This window comes from Carcharodon carcharias, chromosome 31 (genome assembly GCF_017639515.1).
Source record: "Carcharodon carcharias isolate sCarCar2 chromosome 31, sCarCar2.pri, whole genome shotgun sequence".
Lineage (NCBI taxonomy): Eukaryota > Metazoa > Chordata > Chondrichthyes > Lamniformes > Lamnidae > Carcharodon > Carcharodon carcharias.
In genome coordinates this window covers 16,333,687-16,357,258 of record NC_054497.1, presented here as the reverse complement: position 1 = coordinate 16,357,258, position 23,572 = coordinate 16,333,687, and the positions used below count along the sequence as shown (strand labels likewise).

The following is a 23,572-nucleotide window of genomic DNA, read 5'->3' as shown; positions in this document are numbered from 1 at the left end:
AGGAAGAGTGATAAAGGTGGCAAAGGTAACCCCACTATTTAAGAAATGAGGGAGAGAGAAAATTGGGAACTACAGACCTGTTAGCCTCATATTGGTAACAGGGAAAATGCTGGAATCTATTATAAAAAGTGTGATAACTGGACACTTAGAAAATATGGCTAAGTCAACATGGATTTATGAAAGGGAAATCATGTTTAACAAACCTGTTCGAGTTTTTTGCGCATGTTACTAGCAGAATACTTAATAGTTGTTTGTCAGGACAAAGTTGTTGAAAAAAGAGATATGTCTAAGCTTTTCGTCTTACACTCATCAGGACACTGGCAAGAATACCGATATAAGGGAAAAACAACAATCTATACTGTATGAGAAGAGACTGCTGATTGGTTAGCAAGTGCTGTTGCCACGGAGAATGCACCACTGATGGTGACTGACAGTTAACCGCCAACAATGTTTGAAATTTAAACCAGGCATCTTGATCCTGATTGGTCAAGGCATTGCCTTGAGGAATGAGTCAGCGAATGGCTGTCACTTATTTTGTTTAGCTGAAACAGGCACAATGTGTGTACATGTTCCTTCTATCTGCAAAGAACCGGGCCCTGTGTATTAATATATGTTGCTTCCAGTACATGCAAATGCGGCACACTGCAAGCCCAACTGACAATCTTAAATTGGTTGTCAGCGTAATTCTTAGCACATTGAGGATTATTTAACAACTGTTGTCCAATCGCGGAATCATGTCTAATGTTACATAGAAACATAGAAACTAGGAGCAGGAGTAGGCCATACAGCCCTTTGAGTCTGCTCCGCCATTCATTGTGATCATGGCTGATCATCCAGCTCAATAGCCTGCTCCCACTTTCTCCCCATATCCTTTGATCCCTTTCGCCCCAAGAGCAATATCTAACTCCTTCTTGAAAACATACAATGTTTTGGTCTCAACTACTTTCTGTGGTAACGAATTCCACAGGCTCACCACTCTTTGGGTGAAGAAATTTCTCCTCATCTCAGTCCTAAATGGTCTACCCCATATCCTCAGACTGTGACCCCTGGTTCTGAACTCCCCCACCATCAGGAACATCCTTCCTGCATCTACTGTGTCTAGTCCTGTTAGAATTTTATAGGTTTCTATGAGGTCCCACCCCCCCCTCATTCTTCTGAACTCCAGTGAATATAATCCTAATTGACTCAATCTCTCCTCATATGTCAGTCCCGCCACCCCAGGAATCAGTTGGGTAAACTTTCACTGCATCCCCTCTTTAGCAAGTACGTCCTTTCTCAGATAAGGAGACCAAACCTGCACACAATATTCCAGGTGTGGTCTCACCAAGGCCCTGTACAATTGCAGCAAGACATCTCTGTTCCTGTACTCAAATCCTCTCGCTATGAAGGTCAACATACCATTTACCTTCTTTACCACCTGCTGCACCTGCATGCTTACCTTCAGCGACTGGTGTACAAGGACACCCAGGTCTCATTGCACACTCCCCTCTCTCAATTTATAGCTATAGCTAATCTGCCTTCCTGTTTTTGCTACCAAAATGGATAACCTCACATTTATCCACATTATACTGCATCTGCCATGCATTTGCCCACTCACTCAGCTTGTCCAAACACTGTGCTTTGAGTTTTGCAAGCACGGGTGGATTGGGTACTGCCTGTACCTTGCCTGTTGTGAACAGCGGCTGGGACATGCTGTTTGATGTGATCCACCAGCCTTTGGGATGTACGGCCTACATACCTAGCATCACACTGGCACTGAAACTCATATACCACATTGATCGTTTGTGTGACAGGCAGAACGTCTTTTATTGGCTTGACGGCAGAACCCTGTTAGTGGCAAATACCACTCGTGTTGCTACCGCACAGCAGCAGCGTGAAACAGCTAGCTTCATCTGTTGTTCAAATTTTTGAGATACCTTGCCCTTCCTGGGTAATCTGAGGCATATTAGGCACTTTTCAGGATTGAAGGTGATGGCCTTGAGCCGTTTCATGAGCTTGTGTGATATACAGTGTGAAATGAAACTGATCAGGGTAGCCATTATCCCACAGGATGTCTTTGATGCCCCTATTTCAGCATCCAGGGTTTGTCCTCACAGCTCGCCACGTCTGCATATGTATGGGTTGATCAACACACATAAAAGTGATGTCCTTCTCCCACATCTTATCTACGATCGATTCTGCACAACATGAATTGGCCAAACAGTTGGGTGAGTTGTTACAACCAGTTTTGACCAAGTTACGAACATACGGATGGGGAGCAGGAATAGGCCACTCTGCTCCAGGGAAATTAACCCCAGTCTATCCAATCTCTCCTCATAACTAAAATGCTCCAGCTCAGGCAACATCCTGGTAAATCTCTTCTGCACTCTCTCTAGTGCAATCACATCCTTCCTATAATGCGGATTCCAGAACTACATGCAATACTCTAGCTGTGGCCTAACCAGCGTTTTATACAATTCCAGCATAACCTCCCTGCTCTTATATTCTATGCCTCAGCTAATGAAGACAAGTATCCCACTAGTTTAAGGGACCTGTAATCTAAGGTTATCCTCCTCACTGTTTACCACCCCACCAATTTTCGTGTCATCCTCGAACTTACTGATCATCTCTCCTACATTCAAGTCTAAATCATTTATATATACCACAAACAGCAAGGGACCCAACACCGATCCCTGTGGAACCCCAATGGACACAGGCATCTAGTCACAAAAACACCCCTCAACCATCACCTTCTGCTTCCTGCCACTCAACCAATTCTGGATCCAATTTGCCAAATTGTCTTGGATCCCATGGGCTCTTAACTTCGTTATCAGTCTCCCATGCGGGACCTTATCAAAAGCCTTGCTGAAGTCCAAGTAGACTACGCCAGATGCATTGCCCTCATCTACACACCTGGTCACCTCTTCGAAAAATTCAATCAAATTGATCAGACGTGACTCTTAACAAAACCATGCTGACTGTCCTGGATTAATCCCTGCCTCTCCAAGTGTAGATTAATTCTGTCCCTCAGAATTGCTTCCAATAGTTTCCCCACCACTGAGGTTAGACTGACTGGCCTGTAGTTCCCTGGTTTATCCCTCCCTCCTTTCTTGAATAACAGTACCACATTAGCTGTCCTCCAGTCCTCTGACACCTCTCCTGTGGCCAGAGAGGTATTGAAAATTATTGCCAGCGCCCCGGTTATCTCCTCCCTTGCCTCACTCAACAGCCTGGGATACATTTCATCTGAGCCTAGAGATCTATCTACTTTTAAGCCTGCCAGACCACTTAGAACCTCCTCCCTTTCTATGCTAATTTCTTTAATTATATCACAGTCCTTCTGCCTGATTTCCATACCCACGTCGTCCCTCTCACTTGTGAACACCGACACAAAGTATTCATTTAGAACCCTACCTACGTCTTCCAGCTCCACACACAAATTACCACTATGGTCCTTAATGGGCCCTACTCTTTCCCTAGTTATCCTCTTACTCTTAATGTACTTGTAAAATAACTTTGGATTTTCCTTTACTTTACCTGCCAATGTTTTTTCATGCCCTTTTTTGCTCTCCTAATTTCCTTTTTAAGTTCCCCCCTACACAATCTATACTTCTCTAGAGCCCTCGGTATCTGCCATAAGCCTCTCTTTTACTCTTTATCCAATTCTGTATATCCCTTGACATCCATGGTTCCCTGGATTTGTTGGTCCCGCCCTTTATCTTTACTGGAATATGTTGGCCCTGTACTCTCCCTTTTTCCTTCTCAAATAATTCCCTCTGCTCTGACACAGATTTACCTAAAAGTAGCTGCTCCCAGTCCACTTTGGCCAAATCATATCTGACCTTATTAAAATCAGCCTTCCCCCAATTTAGAACTCTGATTTCTGGTCCATCCTTGTCCTTTTCCATAACAACCTTGAATCTAACAGAGTTATGATCAGTATCTGCAAAATGTTCCCCCACTGATACCTCTACCACTTGCCCAGCTTCATTCCCTAAAATTAAGTCCAGGACCACCCCCCTCTCTTGTAGGACCTTCTACAAACTGGCTTAAAAAGCTCACCTGGATGCATTTTAAGAATTCCGCTCCCTCTAAACCTATCACACTGTGACCAACCAAGTTAATGCTTGGGAAATTGAAATCCCCCACTATTACTACCCTATTATTTTTACACTTCTCTGAAATTTGCCTACATATCTGCTCTTCTATTTCTCTCTGACTGTTTGGGGGCCTGTAGTACATTCCCAGCAAAGTGATTGCTCCTTTTTTGTTTTTAAGCTCTACCCATGTGGCTTCATTTGAGGAGCCTTCTAAGATGTTATCCCTCCTTACTGCTGTAATTGATTCCTTGATCAATATTGCAATACCCCCTCCTCTTTTACATCCTTCCATGTCTCACCTGAAGACCCTATATCATGGAATACTGAGCTGCCAATCCTGCCCCTATCTCAACCATGTCTCTGTGACAACATTGACATCATTCTTCCATGTGTTAATTTGTGCCCTGAACTCATCCGCCTTATTCATCAGACCCCTTGCATTAAAATAAATAACATCCAACCTTGCCAAACTCTCTTGTGCCTTTACTGGTCTGTAAGTTCTATGCCTTCCAGACTCATTTGCTCTCTCTTCTCATTTTGGCTGTGCATTTCCCCCTGCTGAACCTCCTCTCAGGATCCCATCCCCCTACTAAGTTAGTTTAAACCTTCCCCAACATCACTAGCAAACCTCCCCGCAAGGATGTTGGTCCCATTCCGGTTCAGGTGCAACCTGTCCGCCTTGTACAGGTCCCATCACCCCCAGAAACGGTCCCAATGTCCCAGAAATCTAAAGCCCTCCCTCCTGCTCCATCTCTCCAGCCACGCATTCATTGGAACTAACCTCCTATTTCTATACTCACTAATGTGTGGCACCAGAAGTAATCCAGAGATTACTACCTTTGAGGGCCTGTTTTTTAATCTGTTTCCTAGCTCCCTATATTCTGCTTGCAGGACCTCATCCCTCTTTCTACCTATGTCATTGATACCAATATGTACCACGATCTCTGTCTGTTTGCCCTCTCCCTTTAGAATGCCCTGCAGCCGTTCAGTGACATCCTTGACCCTGGCACCAGGGAGGCAACATACCATCCTGGAGTCACGTCTTCGGCCACAGAAATACCTGTCTGTTCCCCTTACTATCGAGTCTCCTACCACTATTGCTCTTCCCCTCTTTTTCCTCCCCCCTGTGCAGCTGAGCCACTCACAGTGCCATGAGCGTGGCTGCACTCCCCAGAGGAACCGTCACTCTCACCGTTTTCCAACACAGAAAAACAGTTCTTGTGCAAGATGCACCCTGGGGATTTCCTGACTACATGTCTGACACATTTCTTCTGACTGATGGTCACCCATTCCCTCTCTGTCTGCACTTCCGTAAGCTGTGGGGTGACCAAGTCTAAAAACGTGCTATCCACGAAACTCTCAGCCTTGCAGATGTGCCTCAGTGTCTCCAGCTGCCGCTCAAGCTCTGAAACTCAGAGCTCAAGTAGCTGCAGCCGGTGGCACTTCCTGCACACATGGTCGGTGAGAGCACAAGGAGCTTCTAGGGCTTCCCACATGTTGCAGGCGGTACATAACACGGGACTAAGCTGCCCTGCCATGCCTTTGGTTGAAAAAAACCCTTACTTTAAGTTAAACACAGTAAAAAAAAAGTTAAATTATTTATGTACTTTAAATAAAAACTAGAACTTACCTTTCCATAGCTTAGAGGAGATTGAGGGGGGACATGATTGAGGTGTATAAAATTATGAGGGGCGTAGATAGGGTAGACAGGAAGGAACTTTTCCCCTTGGTGGAGGGATCAATAACCAGGGAGCATAGATTTAAGGTAAGGGGCAGGAGGCTTAGAGGGGATGCGAGGAAGAATTTTTTCACCCAGAGGGTGGTGGGAATCTGGAACTCTCTGCATGAAAGGGTGGTAGAGGGAGAAACCCTCATAACATTTAAAAAGTATCTGGACGTGCACTTGCGATGCCATGGCATACAAGGCTATGGGCCTAGTGCTGGAAAATGGGATTAGAATAGTTAGGTACTTGTTTGACTGGCACAGACTCGATGAGCCAAAGGGCCTTTTCCTGTGCTGTAGACCTCTCTACTCTATGACTCTAAGAAGGGGAAGGGGGGGAGGGGAAGAAGGGGAGGGGGGTGGTGGTGATATTTGATCACACCTGAAAGAGAATGTGGAGAACCAGTATGTGAGTTTAAATGAGTTTAGATTTAATGTTCATGGATTGAATTTGTTTGGGAATTTTTCTTGAACTCTTGTTTTGTGTTTACAGGAATCGATTTCCAGCTTCACTGAACTTCCTCCTCGACCTCCAACTTCAGCCCGACCCAGCCCCAATCTACTACTGTCACCCGTCGGGACTCTGTCCCTCAGTCCTTCGGTAAATATCATCCCAATGTTCACCAAACAACAGGAAACAGTGGCAGAGAGAGAAAGGAGAAGGGGGGGGATGGAGAGAGAGAGGAAGAGGAAGAAAGATGAGGTGAGACAGTAGGAGAGGTAGACACAAAGACAGAGAATCAGAGTGGGAACACTTGCCGTTTTTCAGCTTATTCTCTAACTGACTGGGAGAGGTACTGAGTGGTTAGGATGGTGAGACCTGGAGTAGGGGGTTGGAGAAGGGGAATAGAAAATGCCAGATAAATGTTCAACAGCGTTTGGGGTTTTATGGAGTGAGTAAGGGATGATGATGCCATTAAACATAGTATTCATTCGGCCACAGTTGGCAAACTGCATAGAATGTATCACAAGTAATTTAGGGTACCGCGTGTTTGGGTACCGCATGTTAGGATACTGGATGTAGGCACCTAGTGTAGGTAGCACGCGTAGGGCAGTGAGTAGAGTATTAAAGGGCTGTGTTATTGTAACTAACTCGATTTGAGCTGAAACATAGAACACATCGGGTGAGGTCAGTGTGAGAAGCTGACAGAAATTTTCTCTTGCAGATGTATGGGGAATACACAACCGAACCTGTCAAAATGGTGGAAAATGAAGTTGATGTAAGTCTTGGTTTTAGCTACATTTCATCACCTTTTACTCTGCTTTTAAGAATTATTCCTCCTCAGCAAGAACTTTTTTTAGATACAAACACTCCCAGGACAGATACAGCACGGAGTTAGATACAGAGTAAAGCTCCCTCTACACTGTCCCCATCTAACACTCCCAGGACAGGTACAGCACGGGGTTAGATACAGAGTAAATTTCCCTCTACACTGTTCCCATCAAACACTCCCAGGACAGGTACAGCACGGGGTTAGATACATAGTAAAGCTCCCTCTACACTGTCCCCATCTAACACTCCCAGGACAGGTACAGCACGGGGTTAGATACAGAGTAAAGCTCTCTCTACACCGTCCTCATCAAACACTCCCAGGACAGGTACAGCATGGGGTTAGATACAGAGTAAAGCTCTCTCTACACCGTCCCCATTAAACACTCCCAGGGCAGATACAGCACAGGGTTAGATACATGGTAAAGCTCCCTCTACACTGTCCCCATCTAACACTCCCAGGACAGGTACAGCACGGGGTTAGATACAGAGTAAATTTCCCTCTACACTGTTCCCATCAAACACTCCCAGGACAGGTACAGCACGGGGTTAGATACATAGTAAAGCTCCCTCTACACTGTCCCCATCTAACACTCCCAGGACAGGTACAGCACGGGGTTAGATACAGAGTAAAGCTCTCTCTACACCGTCCTCATCAAACACTCCCAGGACAGGTACAGCATGGGGTTAGATACAGAGTAAAGCTCTCTCTACACCGTCCCCATTAAACACTCCCAGGGCAGATACAGCACAGGGTTAGATACATGGTAAAGCTCCCTCTACACTGTCCCCATCAAACACTCCCAGGACAGGTACAGCACAGGGTTAGATACAGAGTAAAGCTCCCTCTACACCGTCCCCATTAAACACTCCCAGGGCAGATACAGCACAGGGTTAGATACAGAGTAAAGCTCCCTCTACACCGTCCCCATTAAACACTCCCAGGGCAGATACAGCACAGGGTTAGATGGGGAGATTTTACGTTTGATAGAAGATGTTCTCCATATTGTATTTGTATCTGTTGTCGTTCCTTGTTCTGTGTCCACAGGTGTTGTTGACCAGGCTGTGTGGGCAGGACCGAGTGCTACAGGGGTTGGTCAATGAAGTGACTCAGCTCAAAGCAGAGAAGGTATGTGAGAAGCATTGATAAACTAGCAGACCAATTCTCAATTATTCAAATTATTCAAAAAGGGAGGGAAACAAAAACAGGTAAATAACAAAAGGCCAGTTAGCTTAACATCTGTCATTGGGTAAATGTTGAAGTCTATTATAAAGGATGTAATAGCAATTTAGAAATACATAATCTAATCAAGCAGAGTCAGCAAGGCTTCGTGAAGGGAAAATCATGCCTGACAAATTTATTAGAATTCTTGGAGGAGGTAACAAGCAGGATAGATAAAAGGGAGCCAGTGGATGTAATGGAACCACATGTAAGGCTACTTAATAAGATAAGAGCCCATGTTGTTGGGGGTAGCATGGATAGAGGACTGGCTAACTAATAGAAGACAGAGAATTGGGATAAGGGGGGCATTTTCAGGATGGCAACCTGTAACTAGTGGGGTGCCACAAGGATCAGTGCTGGGGCCACAATTATTTACAATATATATTAATGACTTAGATGAGGGAAATGAATGTACTATTGCCAAGTTTACGGAAGACACAAAAATAGGTGGGAAGGCAAGTGGGGAAGGTGACACAAAGAATCTAGAGAGGGATATAGACAGGTTACGTGAGTGAACAAAAAAAGTGGCAGATGGAATATAACATGGGAAAATGTGAGGTCATGCACTTTGGCAGGAAGAATAGAGGAGCTGAATATTATTTAAATGGAGAAAGACTGCAGAAAGCTGCAGCACAGAGGGATTTGGGGGTCATTGTGCATGAATCCCAAAAAGCTAACATACAAGTTCAACAGGTAATAGGGAAGGCAAATGGAATGTTGGCCTTTATTTCATAGGGAATGGAGTATAAAAATAGGGAAGTCTTGCTAAAACTATACAAGGCATTAGTTAGACCACACCTAGAATACTGTGAACAATTTTGGTCCCCTTATCTAAGGAAAGATATAGTGGCATTGGAGGCAGTCCAGAGAAGGTTCACTAGGTGGATCCCAGATATGTAGGGATTTTCTTATGAGGAGAGGTTGAGTAGGTTAGGCCTGTACTCATTGGAGTTTAGAAGAATGAGAGGTGACCTTGTTGAACCATATAAGATTCTTAGGGGACTTGACAGGGTAGATGCTGAGAGGTTGTTTCCCCTTGTGGGAGAGTCTAGGACCAGAGGGCGTAATCTCAGAGTAAGGGGGCACCCACTTAATACAGAGATGAGGAGGAGTTTCTTCGCTCGGATGGTAGTGAATCTGTGGAATTCTTTACTGCAGAGGGTTGTAGAAGCTGGGTCGTTAAGTATATTCAAGGCCGAGATGGACAAATTTTTAATCAGTAAGGGATTCAAAGGTTATGGGGAAAAGGCAGGAAAGTGGAGTTGAGGATTATCAGATCAGCCATGATCTCATTGAATGGTGGAGCAGACTCGATGGGCCGAATGACCTACTTCTGTTCCTACGTCTAATGGCTTTATTGTCCCCTCCTTCTCCATTTCTCTTCTCCCTCTTCCTCGTGTCCCCTTTCCCTTTGTCCCCATCCTGCTCCCCTGTAAGACTGACTGGTTGCTGGGAACTGGCTAGCTGCCAATTACTGGTCAGTAAAAGCTTCTTGACCTACGAGAACATGATGTGATATACACCAGTAACCTGCATTGTAAAACCTCCTAGGATGCTTCATAGGAGCAAAATTGGCTCTGAGCCCCATGAAGATATTGGGGCAGATGATTTAATAATTACTGGAACAGGCATTACCACAATTACAGACATGAATCCAGAATGTTGCCTTTCTAGGGCCAGGGTCAAGGATGTCATTGAACAGTTTCAGAGCATCCTGAGGGGGAAGGGTAAACTGCCAAAGGGTAAAGACCATATTGGTCTCAAAGACACAGGTAGTAAGAGGGATATGGTCCTGCAGTCAGAATGTAGGGAGCTAGGTAGGAAATTAACAAGCAGGACTTCAAATGTTCTAATCTCTGGATTACTCCCAGTACCATGAGCAAGTAAGTATAGAAATAGGAGGACAAAGCAGATGAATGTGAGGCTAGAAAGATGGTGCAGGAGACAGGGTTTTAGATTTCTGGGACTTTGGGATCAGTTCTGGGGGAGATGGGACCTATCCAGGTCAGATGGGTTACACCTAAACAGAGTCGGGACCAAGTGCCTTATGGGGCAATTTGTTAGTGCTACTGGGGAGGGTTTAAACTAATTTGATAGGTGTGTGGGAACCAGGAGGTAATACTAGAGAGGGATACCAGGGTATGCGGAATATTGAGAGAGACAGATAGCACTGGAGTAGGAAACAGTAGGGTATTGGGTGAGTTCAGCATGTGAGGGAAAATAATAAAGTCTAAATTAGGATTCCTGTGCACGGATGCGAATGCGTGGAATGTGGTGTGTAAGATTGGTGAGCTGCAGTTGCAGATTACCATGTGGAAATATGATGTTGTGGCGATAACAGAGACTGGCTCAAAGAAGGGCAAGTTTGGATTCAAGATGTTCAGGAAAGACAGGGAAGGAAGGAAAGGAAGAGGGGTGGCAGTATTGATTAAGGAGAGCATTGCAGTGCTGGAGAAAGAGGACATCCCAGAGGGCTCAAGGACAGAATTGATTTGGCTAGAGCTAAGGAACAAAAAAGATGCAATTACATTGCTCCATGTAGTCTATAGACAGCCAACTGGTGGGAAAGATGTAGAGGAACAAATTTGCAAGGAAATTACAGAGAGGCTCAAGAATTATAGAGTTGAATTATCCAAATATAGCCTGGGGTAGTAGTAGTGTAAAGGAGAGGGATAATAGTGTGTTCAGGAGAGTTTTCTACAGTATGTTTCCAGTCCAATGAGAGAGCAGGCTCTGCTCATCCTGGTTCCTGGGAATGAGATGGGCCAAGTGGATCCAGTGTCAGTATGGGAACATTAGGGGGGCAGTGATTATTATATCATAAGGCTTAGGATGACTATGAAAAAGGACAAGGAGCAATCTAGTGTAAGAATAATGAACTGGGAGAAAGCCAACTTCAATGGGGCAAGAATGGCTCTGGTCCAGATTAGCTGGAATCAAAGGTTGAAAGGCAAGACTATAACAGAACAATGGGCTTTTGAAGGAGATATAGTTAAGGCACAGTCAAGGTATATTCCCTAAGAGGGAAGGGAGGGCAAACAAATCCAAAACACCCTGGATAACAAAAGAAATAGAGATTAAGGTGAAGAAGAAAAAGTGTGCCTTATGACAGATTTCTGGTGGATAATACAACTAAGAACCAGGCTGAATATAGAAGGTTCAGAGGGGAATTGAAGGAAACAAATAAGAGAAGCAAAAAGAGGTTATGAAAGGAGACTGGCAGCTAACATAAACAAGGTATCCAAAAGTCATATAAATGGTAAAAGGGTGGTAAAAGGAGGAGTGGGAAGATTAGGGACCAAAAAGTGGATTTACACATGGAGGCAGAGGGCATGGTTGAGGTGTTAAATGAATACTTTGCATGGCCATGGTGAAAAAGGAGGCAGTTCAGACACTAGAAGGGTTTAAAATGGATAAGGTGGTGGTATTGGATGGCTGTCTATACTCAAAAGTCGATAAAGCACCAGAACCGGATGGGATGCATCCAAGGATACTGAGGAAAGTGAGAGTGGAAATTGCGGAAGGACAGGCAATAATTTTTCAGTCTTCCTTAGATTCAGGGATGGTGCCAGAGGACTGGAGGATTGCAAATGTTGCACCCTTGCTCAAAAAAGGATACAAAGTTAAATCCAGCAACTACAGGCCAGTTGGTTTAACCTTGGTGGTGAGGAAGCTTCTAGAAATGATAATTAATGACAAAATTAATAGTCACTTGGGAAAATGTGAGTGAATTAAGGAAAGCCAGCACAGACTTGTTAAGGACAATTGTGCAATTCGGAGTTTTTGATGAGGTAACAGAGAGGGTTGATGAGGGCAATGCTGTTAATGTGGTGTACATGGACTTCCAAAAGCCATTTGATACAATGCCACACAACAGACTTGTGAGCAAAATGAAAGCTCATGGAATAAAAGGGTCAGTAGCAACATGGATACAAAATTGGCTGAGTGCCAGGAAACAGAAAGTTGTGGTTAACAGTTGTTTTTCAGACTGGAAGAATATTCCTAGTGAAGTTCCTAAGAGGGTTGGTGTTGGGACCCCTGCTCTTCCTGATATATGTTAATGACTTAGACCTTGGTGTACAGGGCACGATTTCAAAATTTATGGGACAATACAAAACTTGGAAGTATTGTGAACCATGAGGAGGATAGAGTAAAATTTCAAAGGGACATAGGTTGGTGGAATGGGAGAACAAGTGGCAAATGAAATTTAATGCAGAGAAGTGTGAAGTGATTCATTTTGGTAGGAAGAACATGGAAACAATATAAAATCAAAGCTACAATTCTAAATGGGGTGCAGGAGCAGAAGAACCTGGGTGTATTTGTGCATAGATCATTGAAGGTGGCAGGACAAGTTGAGAGAGTGGTTAATAAAGCATACAGTATCCTAGACTTTATCAATATAGGCATAGAGTACAACAGCAAGGAAATTATGTTACAACAATAGTTTGGCCTCAAGTGAAGCATTGAGTCCAGTTCTGTTTGCCACATTTTTGGAAGGATGTGAAGACATTTGAGAGAGAGTACAGAAAAGATTAACAAGAATGGTTCCAGGGGTGAGGAACATAGATAGATTGTAGAAGTTGGGACTGTTTTCCTTGAAGAAGAGAAGTGTGTGAGGAGATTTGATAGAAGGGTTCAAAATCATGAGGGGTCTGGATAGGGTAGATAGGGAGAAAACATTCCTATTGGTGGAAGGACCGAGAACGGGAGGGCACAGATTTAAGGTAATTGGCAAAAGAAGCAATGGAGACATGAGGAGAAACATTTTCACACAGTGAGTGGTTAGGATCTGGGATGTACTGCCTGAGAGTGTGGTGGACACAGGTTCAATTGAATCGTTCAGTAGAGAATTGGATTATTATCTGAAAGGGAAGAATGTGCAGGGTTATGGGGAGAAGAGGGGAATGGCTTCAGGTGAATTGCTCCTTCAGAGCACAGTCACAATGGGCTGAATGACCTCCTTCTGTGCTGTAACCATTCCATGACCAAAAGCTTAGTCAAAGATAGGTTTTAAGGGGTGTCTTAAAGGAGGAGAGAGAGGTACAGAGATTTGAGGAGGGCATTCCATAGTTTGGGACCTTGGCAGCTGAAAGCACAGCCACTAAATAGTGGAGCGATTACAATTAGAGGTGCACAAGAGGCCAGAATTAGAGGAGCACAGGTATCTCAGAGGGTTCTAAGGCTAGAGAAGATTACAGATTTCGATGTATTGAGTGCACGTTTAATAATCTACCTGATAATGTGTGAAAAATGTTCTTGACTGTTCGACTTTCTCTAGGACAAACTGGAAGGTGTGTGGGAAGCGACACATTGTCAGATGATGGACTTTGAGAGACAGCCAAATATTGTGGAGCGGTTAGCATTCCAACAGCAAATTCTTCAGGAGGATCTGATCCAAATCCGTGCCAGACTCTGTGACCTGTCCACGGTAATCTCTAATACACTGCCAGAATCGCTGGACTTCAGCTTTAGAAAATTTCAGAAAATGGATCTGTTTCCAGGACAGCGTCAAACATTTTTGTTAAAAGCCTCAGCTCAGCCACTCTCACTCTTAGCTCTGAGAGGCAGAGGATCATGTGTTGAAGGCACACTCAAGATGCAGAAGGACTTCTGCTTGAGCCCTGTCCTCCATTGATATATTAAATCAAGGCAACCCCAGTGCGTGGTTTATTGTTGGGAATTGGGATCATGGTCACTAACCTGCAGCTCCTCCTGATTCACTCTGCTCCCTCCTAGAGACCTATAGAGAGATTCAGCACCAGACCCATCCCAGACTCCCAGAAATTATCCCCTGCTCACCGCCACCCCACCACCCAGATCCAGGCACTCACTGGGTCCAGGAGACAGAGGAGAAGTCAGAGTGTAGGATCCTTCTTCACTCCCTACCAGCACCTTCTTGTGAAACTCTGATTCTGGGTGATGAACGGACAAAATTATATCGGGGTTCCACATATTCAATTCCCTCACATGGGAAACACATGAGTCTGGGGATGGATGGGAGGAAAATCAACCCCTAATAACCCCGACTCTCTGAACTTGAAACAACCTGCACAACTCCCTTTTACTTTATGTGCCTCAATTTTATCATCAAGTCTCCAAGGTGAGACTTTATCAAATGTCTTTTAAAAATCCATACACATGACATCCGCCTCATTTTCAGTGCATTCGATTTGACAGGTGTCTGCTTGAATATCCATCCATCTGTCAAATCCTCTCTCTTAAATTAAACTTGCTGAACCTTATTTCTGTTCTGAGACAGGACATGGAACAATCTTGGAATGAATATGAATTCCTGGAGAATGAGCTGCAGAGATTCAGGTCCACTCGAGAGCTGCTCACCAGATGTGGGTCTGCGCAGGTACTATCGCTCTTTTCATTTGTGAAACAGGACCTGGTCTAAATGTGCTTCCTACATGTGCTTCCTGTATCTTCCATTCAAAACATTCACTGGGATTCATCAGAAGGGCAGCAGGTTACACAGCACAATCTGTGAACTACAGCCACCAAGTAGCTTTCACCTTGGGCAACAGATGATAATTTGATAGGATCCCTCTTTGGTTCAATTGTCAGGTGCTTGAAGGAAAGGCAGCTCATATGTCAAATACATCACTGCCCCAACCCCATCACACCCCCCCACACTCACACGCACCACCAACCCCATCACACCTCCTCACACTCACACGCACCCCCAACCCCATCACACCTCCCCACACTCACACGCACCCCCAACCCCATCATACCTCCCCACACTCACACGCACCCCCAACCCCATCACACCTCCCCACATTCACACGCACCCCCAACCCCATCACGCCCCCCCACACTCACACGCACCCCCAACCCCATCACGCCCCCCACACTCACACGCACCCCCAACCCCATCACGCCCCCCCACACTCACACGCACCCCCAACCCCATCACGCCCCCCCCACACTCACACGCACCCCCAACCCCATCACGCCCCCCCAACTCACACACACCCCCAATCCCATCACACCCCCCCACACTCACACGCACCCCCAACCCCATCACGCTCCCCCACACTCACACGCACCCCCAACCCCATCACGCCCCCCAACACTCACACGCACCCCCAACCCCATCACGCCCCCCCACACTCACACGCACCCCCAACCCCATCACGCCCCCCCACACTCACACGCACCCCCAACCCCATCACGCCCCCCCCACACTCACACGCACCCCCAACCCCATCACGCCCCCCCACACTCACACGCACCCCCAACCCCATCATACCTCCCCACACTCACACGCACCCCCAACCCCATCACACCCCCCCACACTCACATGCACCCCCAACCCCATCACGCTCCCCCACACTCACACGCACCCCCAACCCCATCACGCCCCCCCACACTCACACGCACCCCCAACCCCATCACGCCCCCCCACACTCACACGCACCCCCAACTTCCACTCAGATATGACCCCCACTCCCCACACACACACACTGATTCCAAACCCCACAACACACTCTCACTCCCTCACACTCATTCCCATAGACCCTCACTCAGACACACCCTCACACACATTCCCACACATGCATTTCTTTTCCAAAAATGTACTATATTCATAAAAATTTGTAAAATTTTATTCCACACAGTTTAAATGGGACATTACTGAAAGAGTAATCCAGTTCCAATTCGTTCCCTACAGCATATGACACTCTGAGTTATCTTAATGCAATTGCACACGATATTGACAATATACATTCCATGACAAAGATATCAGCCAAAGGGTTTTACACCGTTTCCTTTCCCTCGGTGCACTAAGGCAGGTGGACCTTAGACAGCGACCTTTCCCCTTTGTGGTGGCTGCCCCAAGCTTTAGTGCGTCCCTCAGCACGTTGTCCTGGACCTTGGAATGTGCTAGTCTGCAACACTCGGTCGGGGACAACTCTGCGCTGGAAGACCAAAAAGTTTCGGGCAGACCAAATAGTGTCTTTCACCGAGTTGATGATCCTCCAGCTGCAGTTGATGTTTGTCTCGGTGTGTGTCCCTGGGAACAGCCCGTAGAGCACAGAGTCCTGTGTCACAGAACTGCTCGGGATGAACCTCGACAAAAACCACGGCCACTCTCTCCAGACCTTCTTGACAAAGGCATATTCCACAAGGAGGTGGATGATGGTCTCTTCCCCTCCACATAAAAAAAAACCTTGACCACAAGCCCATCAGGCAGTGGTCTGCAAATAATGTCCAATATGCTTTTTTATTCTTTCACGGGATGTGGGCATCGCTGGCTAGGCCAGCATTTATTGCCCATCCTAAATGCCCTTGAGAAGATATTGGTGAGCTGCCTTCTCGAACTGCTGCAGTCTCTGTGGTGTAAGTACACCCACTGTGCTGTTAGGAGGGGTCTTATATATTAGGGGAGAATGCAAATGCAGCCCCCCACTATACAAATTTTGCAGTCAAGTATCCTGCATTTGGGGAAATCACAGGAGTCAGCACAGCTGAAGTGCAATGGGCTAGCCTTGTTCTGGGAGAACCACCTTTATGATCATGGTCTCCCTCCTGCCAGGTAAGTTCCAGGATTTTGACCCAGCATGATTCGGTCCCAGGATGTGATTGGTTGATTAAAGTGGGTAAATTTGATTGATAAATTTAAAACAGATAAGCGTGTTTGCAGGATTGGAATTGGATATGATTGGTAGATTAAAATGAGTCCATGTGATTGGTAGATTAGAATGAGTCCAGGTGATTGGTAGATTAGAATGAGTCCGTGTGATTGGTAGATTAGAATAGAGAGGGATTGATAAGGGTCTGTGCGATATTTGAGAATGTTCCAGCTTTGCGTGTTGTGATTGGTTATTTGCCAAAGTAACTCCACCCATTTCCAATACATATGTTGCCTTTGACCAATTAGGAGCGAGGAGAGGCACAGCGTGATCTCTGGATGATAGAGGATGTGATTTTAGGCCTGAGCAGCAACAGAAAGAGCTTCCAGGCTGCAATAGGATCAACTCAACAACCCGGTAAGAAACCAACAGTCCTGAAGACTCTCCCAGGAACGCGCTGACCAGGCTGACCACCCAGAGCCAGACTGACTGGAAACTGACTGCCTGGAGCCAGACTGACTGGAAACTGATCACCCAGACTGATTGGACACTGACTACTCTGACCCAAACTGACCAACCAGACTGACCGCAAACTGATCACCCAGACCCAGACTGACCAACCAGACCCAAACTGACTGGAAACTGATCACCCTGACTTACTGGACACTGACCACTCAGACCCAGACTGACCACCCAGACCCAGACTGACCAGAAACTGACCACTCAGACTGACTGGACACTGAGCACTCTGACCCAGATTGACCAGAAGCAGACCAACCAGATTGACTGCAAACTGATCGTCCAGACCCAGACTGACTGAAAACTGATCACCCAGACTGACTGGACACTGACCATTCAGACCCAGACTGACTGGAAACTGACCACCCATACTGACTGGAAACTGACCACTCAGACACAGGCTGACCACCCAGACCCAGACTGACCAAAAACTGATCACCCAGACTGACTGGACACTGACCATTCAGACCCAGACTGACTGGAAACTGACCACCCAGGCCCAGACTGATAGGAAACTGACCATCCAGACCCAGACTGACTGGAAACTGACCACCCAGAACGAGACTGACTGGAAACAGATCACCCAGACTGACTGGACACTGACCATTCAGACCCAGACTGACTGGAAACTGACAACTCAGACCCAGATTGACCACCCAGATCCAGACTGACTGGAAACTGACCGCCCAGAGCCAGACTGACTGGAAACTGACTGCCCAGAGCCAGACTGACTGGAAACTGACTGCCCAGAGCCGGACTGACCACCTGGACCTCAACTGACCGGAAACTGATGACCTAGACTGACCAGAAACTGATGACCCAGACTGACTGGAAGCTGATCACCCAGACTGACTGGACACTGACCATTCAGACCCAGACTGACTGACTAGAAACTGATCATCCAGACCCAGACAGACTGGAAACTGACCATCAGACCCAGACTGACCAGACATTGACCATTCAGACCCAGACTGATTGGAAACTGACCACCCAGAGCCAGACTGACCGGAAACTGACCACCCAGAGCCAGACTGGCCATAAGCTGACCACTCAAAGCCAGACTGACCGGAAGCTGACCGCTCAAAGTCAGGCTGACCGGAAGCTGACCACTCAGAGCCAGACTTACCGGATGGTGACCACCCAGAGCCAGACTGACCAGACACTGACCATTCAGATCCAGACTGACTGGAAACTGACAATTCTTGACTCTGACCATCTCTGCTATCTCCATGATATAGACCTAAATACAGTTTTATCATCTACTGACTCCCACTGGGGTATGGGTCCCACACACACACTGTCCTTTAGAATCCATATGCATCACTAATAATACCCTATAGCATCCATCCCTCATGGTGTCCACATGATTGTTAAACCCATACCACCAGGACCCTGACTATATAATATCCATGGTATGAATTTCCCCATCCCCTGGTGCCTGACAGTCTCTGTGCTATCTATTCTTCTCGCACATGTTATGTTGAATGTTGTGGAAGCAATGTTTTGTGTTTATCCTGTTTTAACCCACATTGGTGCTTTTTCACCCCCCCCCCCCACTCCCCTCCTCATCCTCAGTAATACCATTTACAGCCTCCCCTGTCCTAGAACATCCCTCTGGGCTTCAAAGTGACTCCCTGCAAACTCCATCTGGGTCGTCACCACTGCCAGCTCCAAACTCTGGGCCCCACAGGCAGGTGAGTGAAATGACAGCACTGGAAGGAATGACAGCTTCCCAAATTCCTCCTTCACTAATCGTTGATTGCTGGGTATTGACCACAGGATTTACTGCAGTATCTGTGAAGGTAGGTGAGGTTGAAGGATCTAGCAAGAAGCTGTATTGGTGAAATTGAGGGATTTAGGGAAAAGATAGGCAGGTGGGGTTGAGGGTTATTGAGGGAAGATGGGTAGATGGAGTTGATGGTATTGGGGTTAGGTGGAGTTGAGGATGTTGGGTGAATGTGGGGTTTGTTCAGCTTAATTCCATTCTTTGTTATTTTTGTGCTTCATCCTGAAGGTTCTAGATGATGTCCCTTGCAGGCCACCACTCCCCACACTGTTACATCACAATCAGCACAGCAAAGCTGAACACTGTGGGGCTGAAACAGCATCTCCTCCAATCCAGTCAGAACAGAAACATACACAGGAAGAGAGGAACTGTAATCTGCAGAACAACTCGGTGACAAATGGAAACTACAGGGTAACTTGCTTTGCATATTTCAACCTCTTCACCCTCTACCCATATCCATTCCCTTTTCAAAGTTACTATTGAATCTGCTTCCACTGCTCTTTCAGGCAGCGTGTTCCAGATCACAACAACTTGCTACTTTAAAAACCACCCCCTGTTTATTTTTTGACATTGATCTTAAATCTGTGCCCACTGGTTACCCACCATCCTGCCAGGGGAATCAATATCTTTTTATTACCCCATCAAAATCCTTCCTGATTTGACTGTCCTTCTCCTCTGCTCGAAGGGAACTCGCTGCTTCTCCACTGGAATTTGTCTTTGTTGCATATCTTGAGGGGAGTCAATAAACGCTTCTTGTCACAGACTCCACAATGGAAGAATAAAGTGAAAGGTCTGAGAGTCATTGAAAGAGAGAGCAAAGTGATGAGGTGTGACACTCTGTTCTGTTCTGTCTTTGTGTCTCCAGGGCCAACATACACTGACTGCTGGGGGCATTCACAGAAAAGGAAAGATGAGTGCAGAGGAACAGATGGAACGAATGAAACGACACCAGGAAGCACATCTCCAGCAGAGGCCCAGGACAGGTATCCTGTCTCAAAGAAGTGTGGCTGTGTCACCAATAATGGTGAGTACGATCTGGGTTAAACACTGTCTGTAACAGGATGATTGCAGTGTCTGTGTCTGCACTCTGTACTGGCACATGGTATTCAATCTGGAACAGTGAAATGAGTAGCAGTTGAAGCAATAAAACTGCATCTTTCTCTGGTTCCTCCTGTTCTCAGTGGCTGATGCTTGTATACAATTGTGTTGTTCAATCCTTGAGCTAATATCCAAGCCCAGCTGTATCAGCTTAATTCACCCTCCTGTAACTATAGATCTAACTATAATTATACAGCACGGTCAATATTTTCTCCGTGTTTGTAGAATCCGGGGAGTTATTTTAATGGTTGAGAGTTTGAATGGATTGACACAAATTTGTTTACAGAAATGACCCAGAGTGCATGTTTTACAACTTGGTTTGGATTTTCTTAATCCAAAGTGAGATCAATGAGGAAGTTTGAACTGATAAGGAGTGAGTAACATTGGATTCACGTTCAGACCGTATTTCTTGACTTGTCAGAGAGGAGCAATGACAGGAGAATCAAGACCGAACTCTGCAAACCTCTCGACCAACAGACCAGTGACCAACCACTCAACAGGTGCCCATCTCACTGCCAGGGCGGTACCCTCTTGGACCAGACCAGGAAATACCCCAACTGTTTCCACAAAACCAACATCTACACCTGAGCCACCTGGAACACGAAATGAGATGGCATCAAGTAAATTGGTGACAAAGCTTTCAGCACCACCAGAGACAGCAGAAAGCCACACCCGTGAACGTAATCGAATTGTAAGAAAAGAGGTGAGAATTTGATAATGACCAGGCCCATGTTTTGGGGCTTCTTCCCAAGATTCTGCCTTCATGTGAAATATACACTCACCAGCAGGAAGCAGTGGCTCATATTTAGGGGCAGGAACCCCAATTGAGGTGGGCTATTGCAGCAATATTAACAGTGGGGCCTTGGGGTTTCTGTGCATAGCAACAAATCAGCAGATGCCATTATTTATTAGGCACTAGGGGAGGTGTTTGTTTAATATTCATTCATGGGATGTGGGTGTCATTGTCTGGGCCAGCATTTATTGGCCATCCCCAGTTGCCCTTAAGAAGGTGATGATGAGCAGCCTTCTTGAACCGCTGCAGTCCACGTGGTGTAGGTACACCCACAGTGCTGTTAGGGAGGAAGTTCCAGGATTCTGACCCAGCGACAGTGAAGGAATGGTGATATATTTCCAAGTCAGAATGGTGAGTGGCTTGGATGGGAACTTCCAGATGGTGGTGTTCCCATCTATCTGCTGCCCTTGTCCTCCTAGGTGGGAGTGGTCGTGAGTTTGGAAGGTGCTGTCGAAGGAGTCTTGGTGAATTTTTACAGTGCATCTTGTAGATGTTACACACTGCTGCTACTGTGTGTCAGTGGTGGAAGGAGTGAATGTTTGTGGATGGAGTGCCAATCAAGTGGGCTGCTTTGTCCAGGATGGTGTCCAGCTTCTTGAGTGTTGTTGGAGTTGCACTTATCCAGGCAATTGGAGAATATTCCATCACACTCCTGACTTGTATCTTATGGATGGTGAACAGACTTCGGGGAGTCAGGAGGTGAGTTACTCAACACAGGATTCCCAGCCTCTGACCTGCTGTTATAGCCACAGTATTTATATGGCTAGTCCAGTTCAGTTTCTGGTCAATGGTAACCCGCAAGATGTTGTTCAGTGTGCCACAAAACATTGTCAACAATGACTGAAAGACTACTTCATAAAATTAGACCCCAAGCCACAAGTGGACTGGGGGGTGGGAGATTGGGAGTGGGTGAGAATGAGTTAGGGTCGGAGAGGGTGTGGGACAGACAGAGAGGGAGGGAGTGGGTGGGAATGTGTGTGGGTGGGAGTTGATGAGAGTGGGTTAGAGTGTGAGTGAGTGTGAGGAAACAAATTGGTGTATTCGGACCAGTTGAGTTGGGAGCTGCCCATCAAATATAATGAGTTACTTCACTTACAGTGTAAACCCAGTAAAGTTATCATAACCACCCGATATATCGATGTGGATCCTGAGATTCCCCTCAGTCCAGAACAACTGCAGGAGAAGCAAAGAACATTGGAGAAAATTAAGACGATGATCGCAAAGACCAGGTGAGGAATCACAATCATACAACATGGCTTCAAGAAGGTGATATCATGCCTTACAAATTAGTTTGAATTCTTTGAGGAGGTAACAAGTATGATAAGATAAAGGGGAACCAGTAGATGTAATATATTTGGATTTCCAAAAGGCGTTCAATAAGGTACCACACATAAGGCTACTTAATAAGATTAGAGCCCATGGTGTTAGGGGTAGTATATTAGCACAGATAGAGGACTGGCTAACTAATAGAAGACAGTGGATTGGGATACAGGGGGCATTTTCAGGATGGCAACCTGTAACTAGCGGAGTGTCACAGGGATCAGTGCTGGGGCCTCAATTATTTGCAATAAATATCAATGACTTGGATGAGGGAAGTGAATGTACTATTGTCAAGTTTGCGGTTGACACAAAAATAGGTGGGAGGGCAAGTGGTGAAGATGACACAGAGTCTACAGAGGGATATAGACAGGTTAAGTGAGGGGGCAAAAACATGGCAGATGGAATATAATGTGGGAAAGTGTGAGGTCATGCACTTTGGCAGGAAGAATAGAGGAGCTGAATATTATTTAAATGGAGAAAGACTGAAGAAAGCTGCAGCACAGAGGGATTTGGGGGTCCTCGTGCATGAAAAAGCTAGCATACAAGTTCAGCAGGTATTAGGTAAGGCAAATGGAATGTTGGCCTTTATTTCAAAGGGAATGGAGTATAAGAATAAGGAAGCCTTGCTAAAACTATACAAAGCACTAGTTAGACCACACCTAGAATACTGTGAACAATTTTGGTCCCCTTATCTAAGGAAAGATATACTGGCATTGGAGCCAGTCCAGAGAAGGTTCATTGGGTTGATTCCGGGTATGGAGGGATTTTCTTATGAGGAGAGGTTGAGTAGGTTGGGCCTGTACTCATTGGAGTTTAGAAGAATGAGAGGCGACCTTTTGAAACATATAAAGTTCTTAGGAGGCTTGACAGGGTAGATGCTGAGAGGTTGTTTCCCCTTGTGGGTGAGTCTAGGACCAGAGGACATAATCTCAGAGTAAGGGGTCAACCATTTAAAACAGAGATGAGGAGGAATTTCTTCTCTGGGATATTGAATCTGTGGAATTCTTTACTGCAGAGGACTGTAGATGCTGGGTCATTAAGCATATTTAAGCCTGAGATAATCAGATTTTTAATCAGTAAGGGGATCAAGAATTATGGGGAAAAGGCAGGAAAGTGGAGTTGAGGATTATCAGATCAACCATGATCTCATTGAATGGCAGAGCAGACTCGATGGGCCAAATGG

The 23,572-nt window shown here is 45.9% G+C and overlaps 1 protein-coding gene and 1 non-coding gene across 4 annotated transcripts in view; one reads left to right on the top strand and one right to left on the bottom strand.

Annotated features, from left to right (window-relative positions):
• LOC121271549 (pleckstrin homology domain-containing family A member 4-like) overlaps positions 1-23,572 on the top strand; it is a 75,409-nt gene that overhangs the window by 43,732 nt on the left and 8,105 nt on the right. For all 3 annotated transcript variants that reach the window (XM_041177545.1, XM_041177546.1, XM_041177547.1), the window contains exons 11-21: positions 6,296-6,403; positions 6,969-7,022; positions 8,121-8,201; positions 13,573-13,722; positions 14,554-14,652; positions 17,182-17,290; positions 18,968-19,086; positions 19,407-19,589; positions 20,044-20,202; positions 20,698-20,979; positions 22,168-22,298. In XM_041177545.1, the coding sequence (XP_041033479.1) occupies positions 6,296-6,403; positions 6,969-7,022; positions 8,121-8,201; positions 13,573-13,722; positions 14,554-14,652; positions 17,182-17,290; positions 18,968-19,086; positions 19,407-19,589; positions 20,044-20,202; positions 20,698-20,979; positions 22,168-22,298 (1,475 nt within the window). The remainder of the gene's footprint in view (positions 1-6,295; positions 6,404-6,968; positions 7,023-8,120; positions 8,202-13,572; positions 13,723-14,553; positions 14,653-17,181; positions 17,291-18,967; positions 19,087-19,406; positions 19,590-20,043; positions 20,203-20,697; positions 20,980-22,167; positions 22,299-23,572) is intronic.
• Positions 16,684-16,844, bottom strand: LOC121271904. The gene has a single exon (XR_005941820.1). It is a non-coding gene; the product is annotated as a U1 spliceosomal RNA (small nuclear RNA).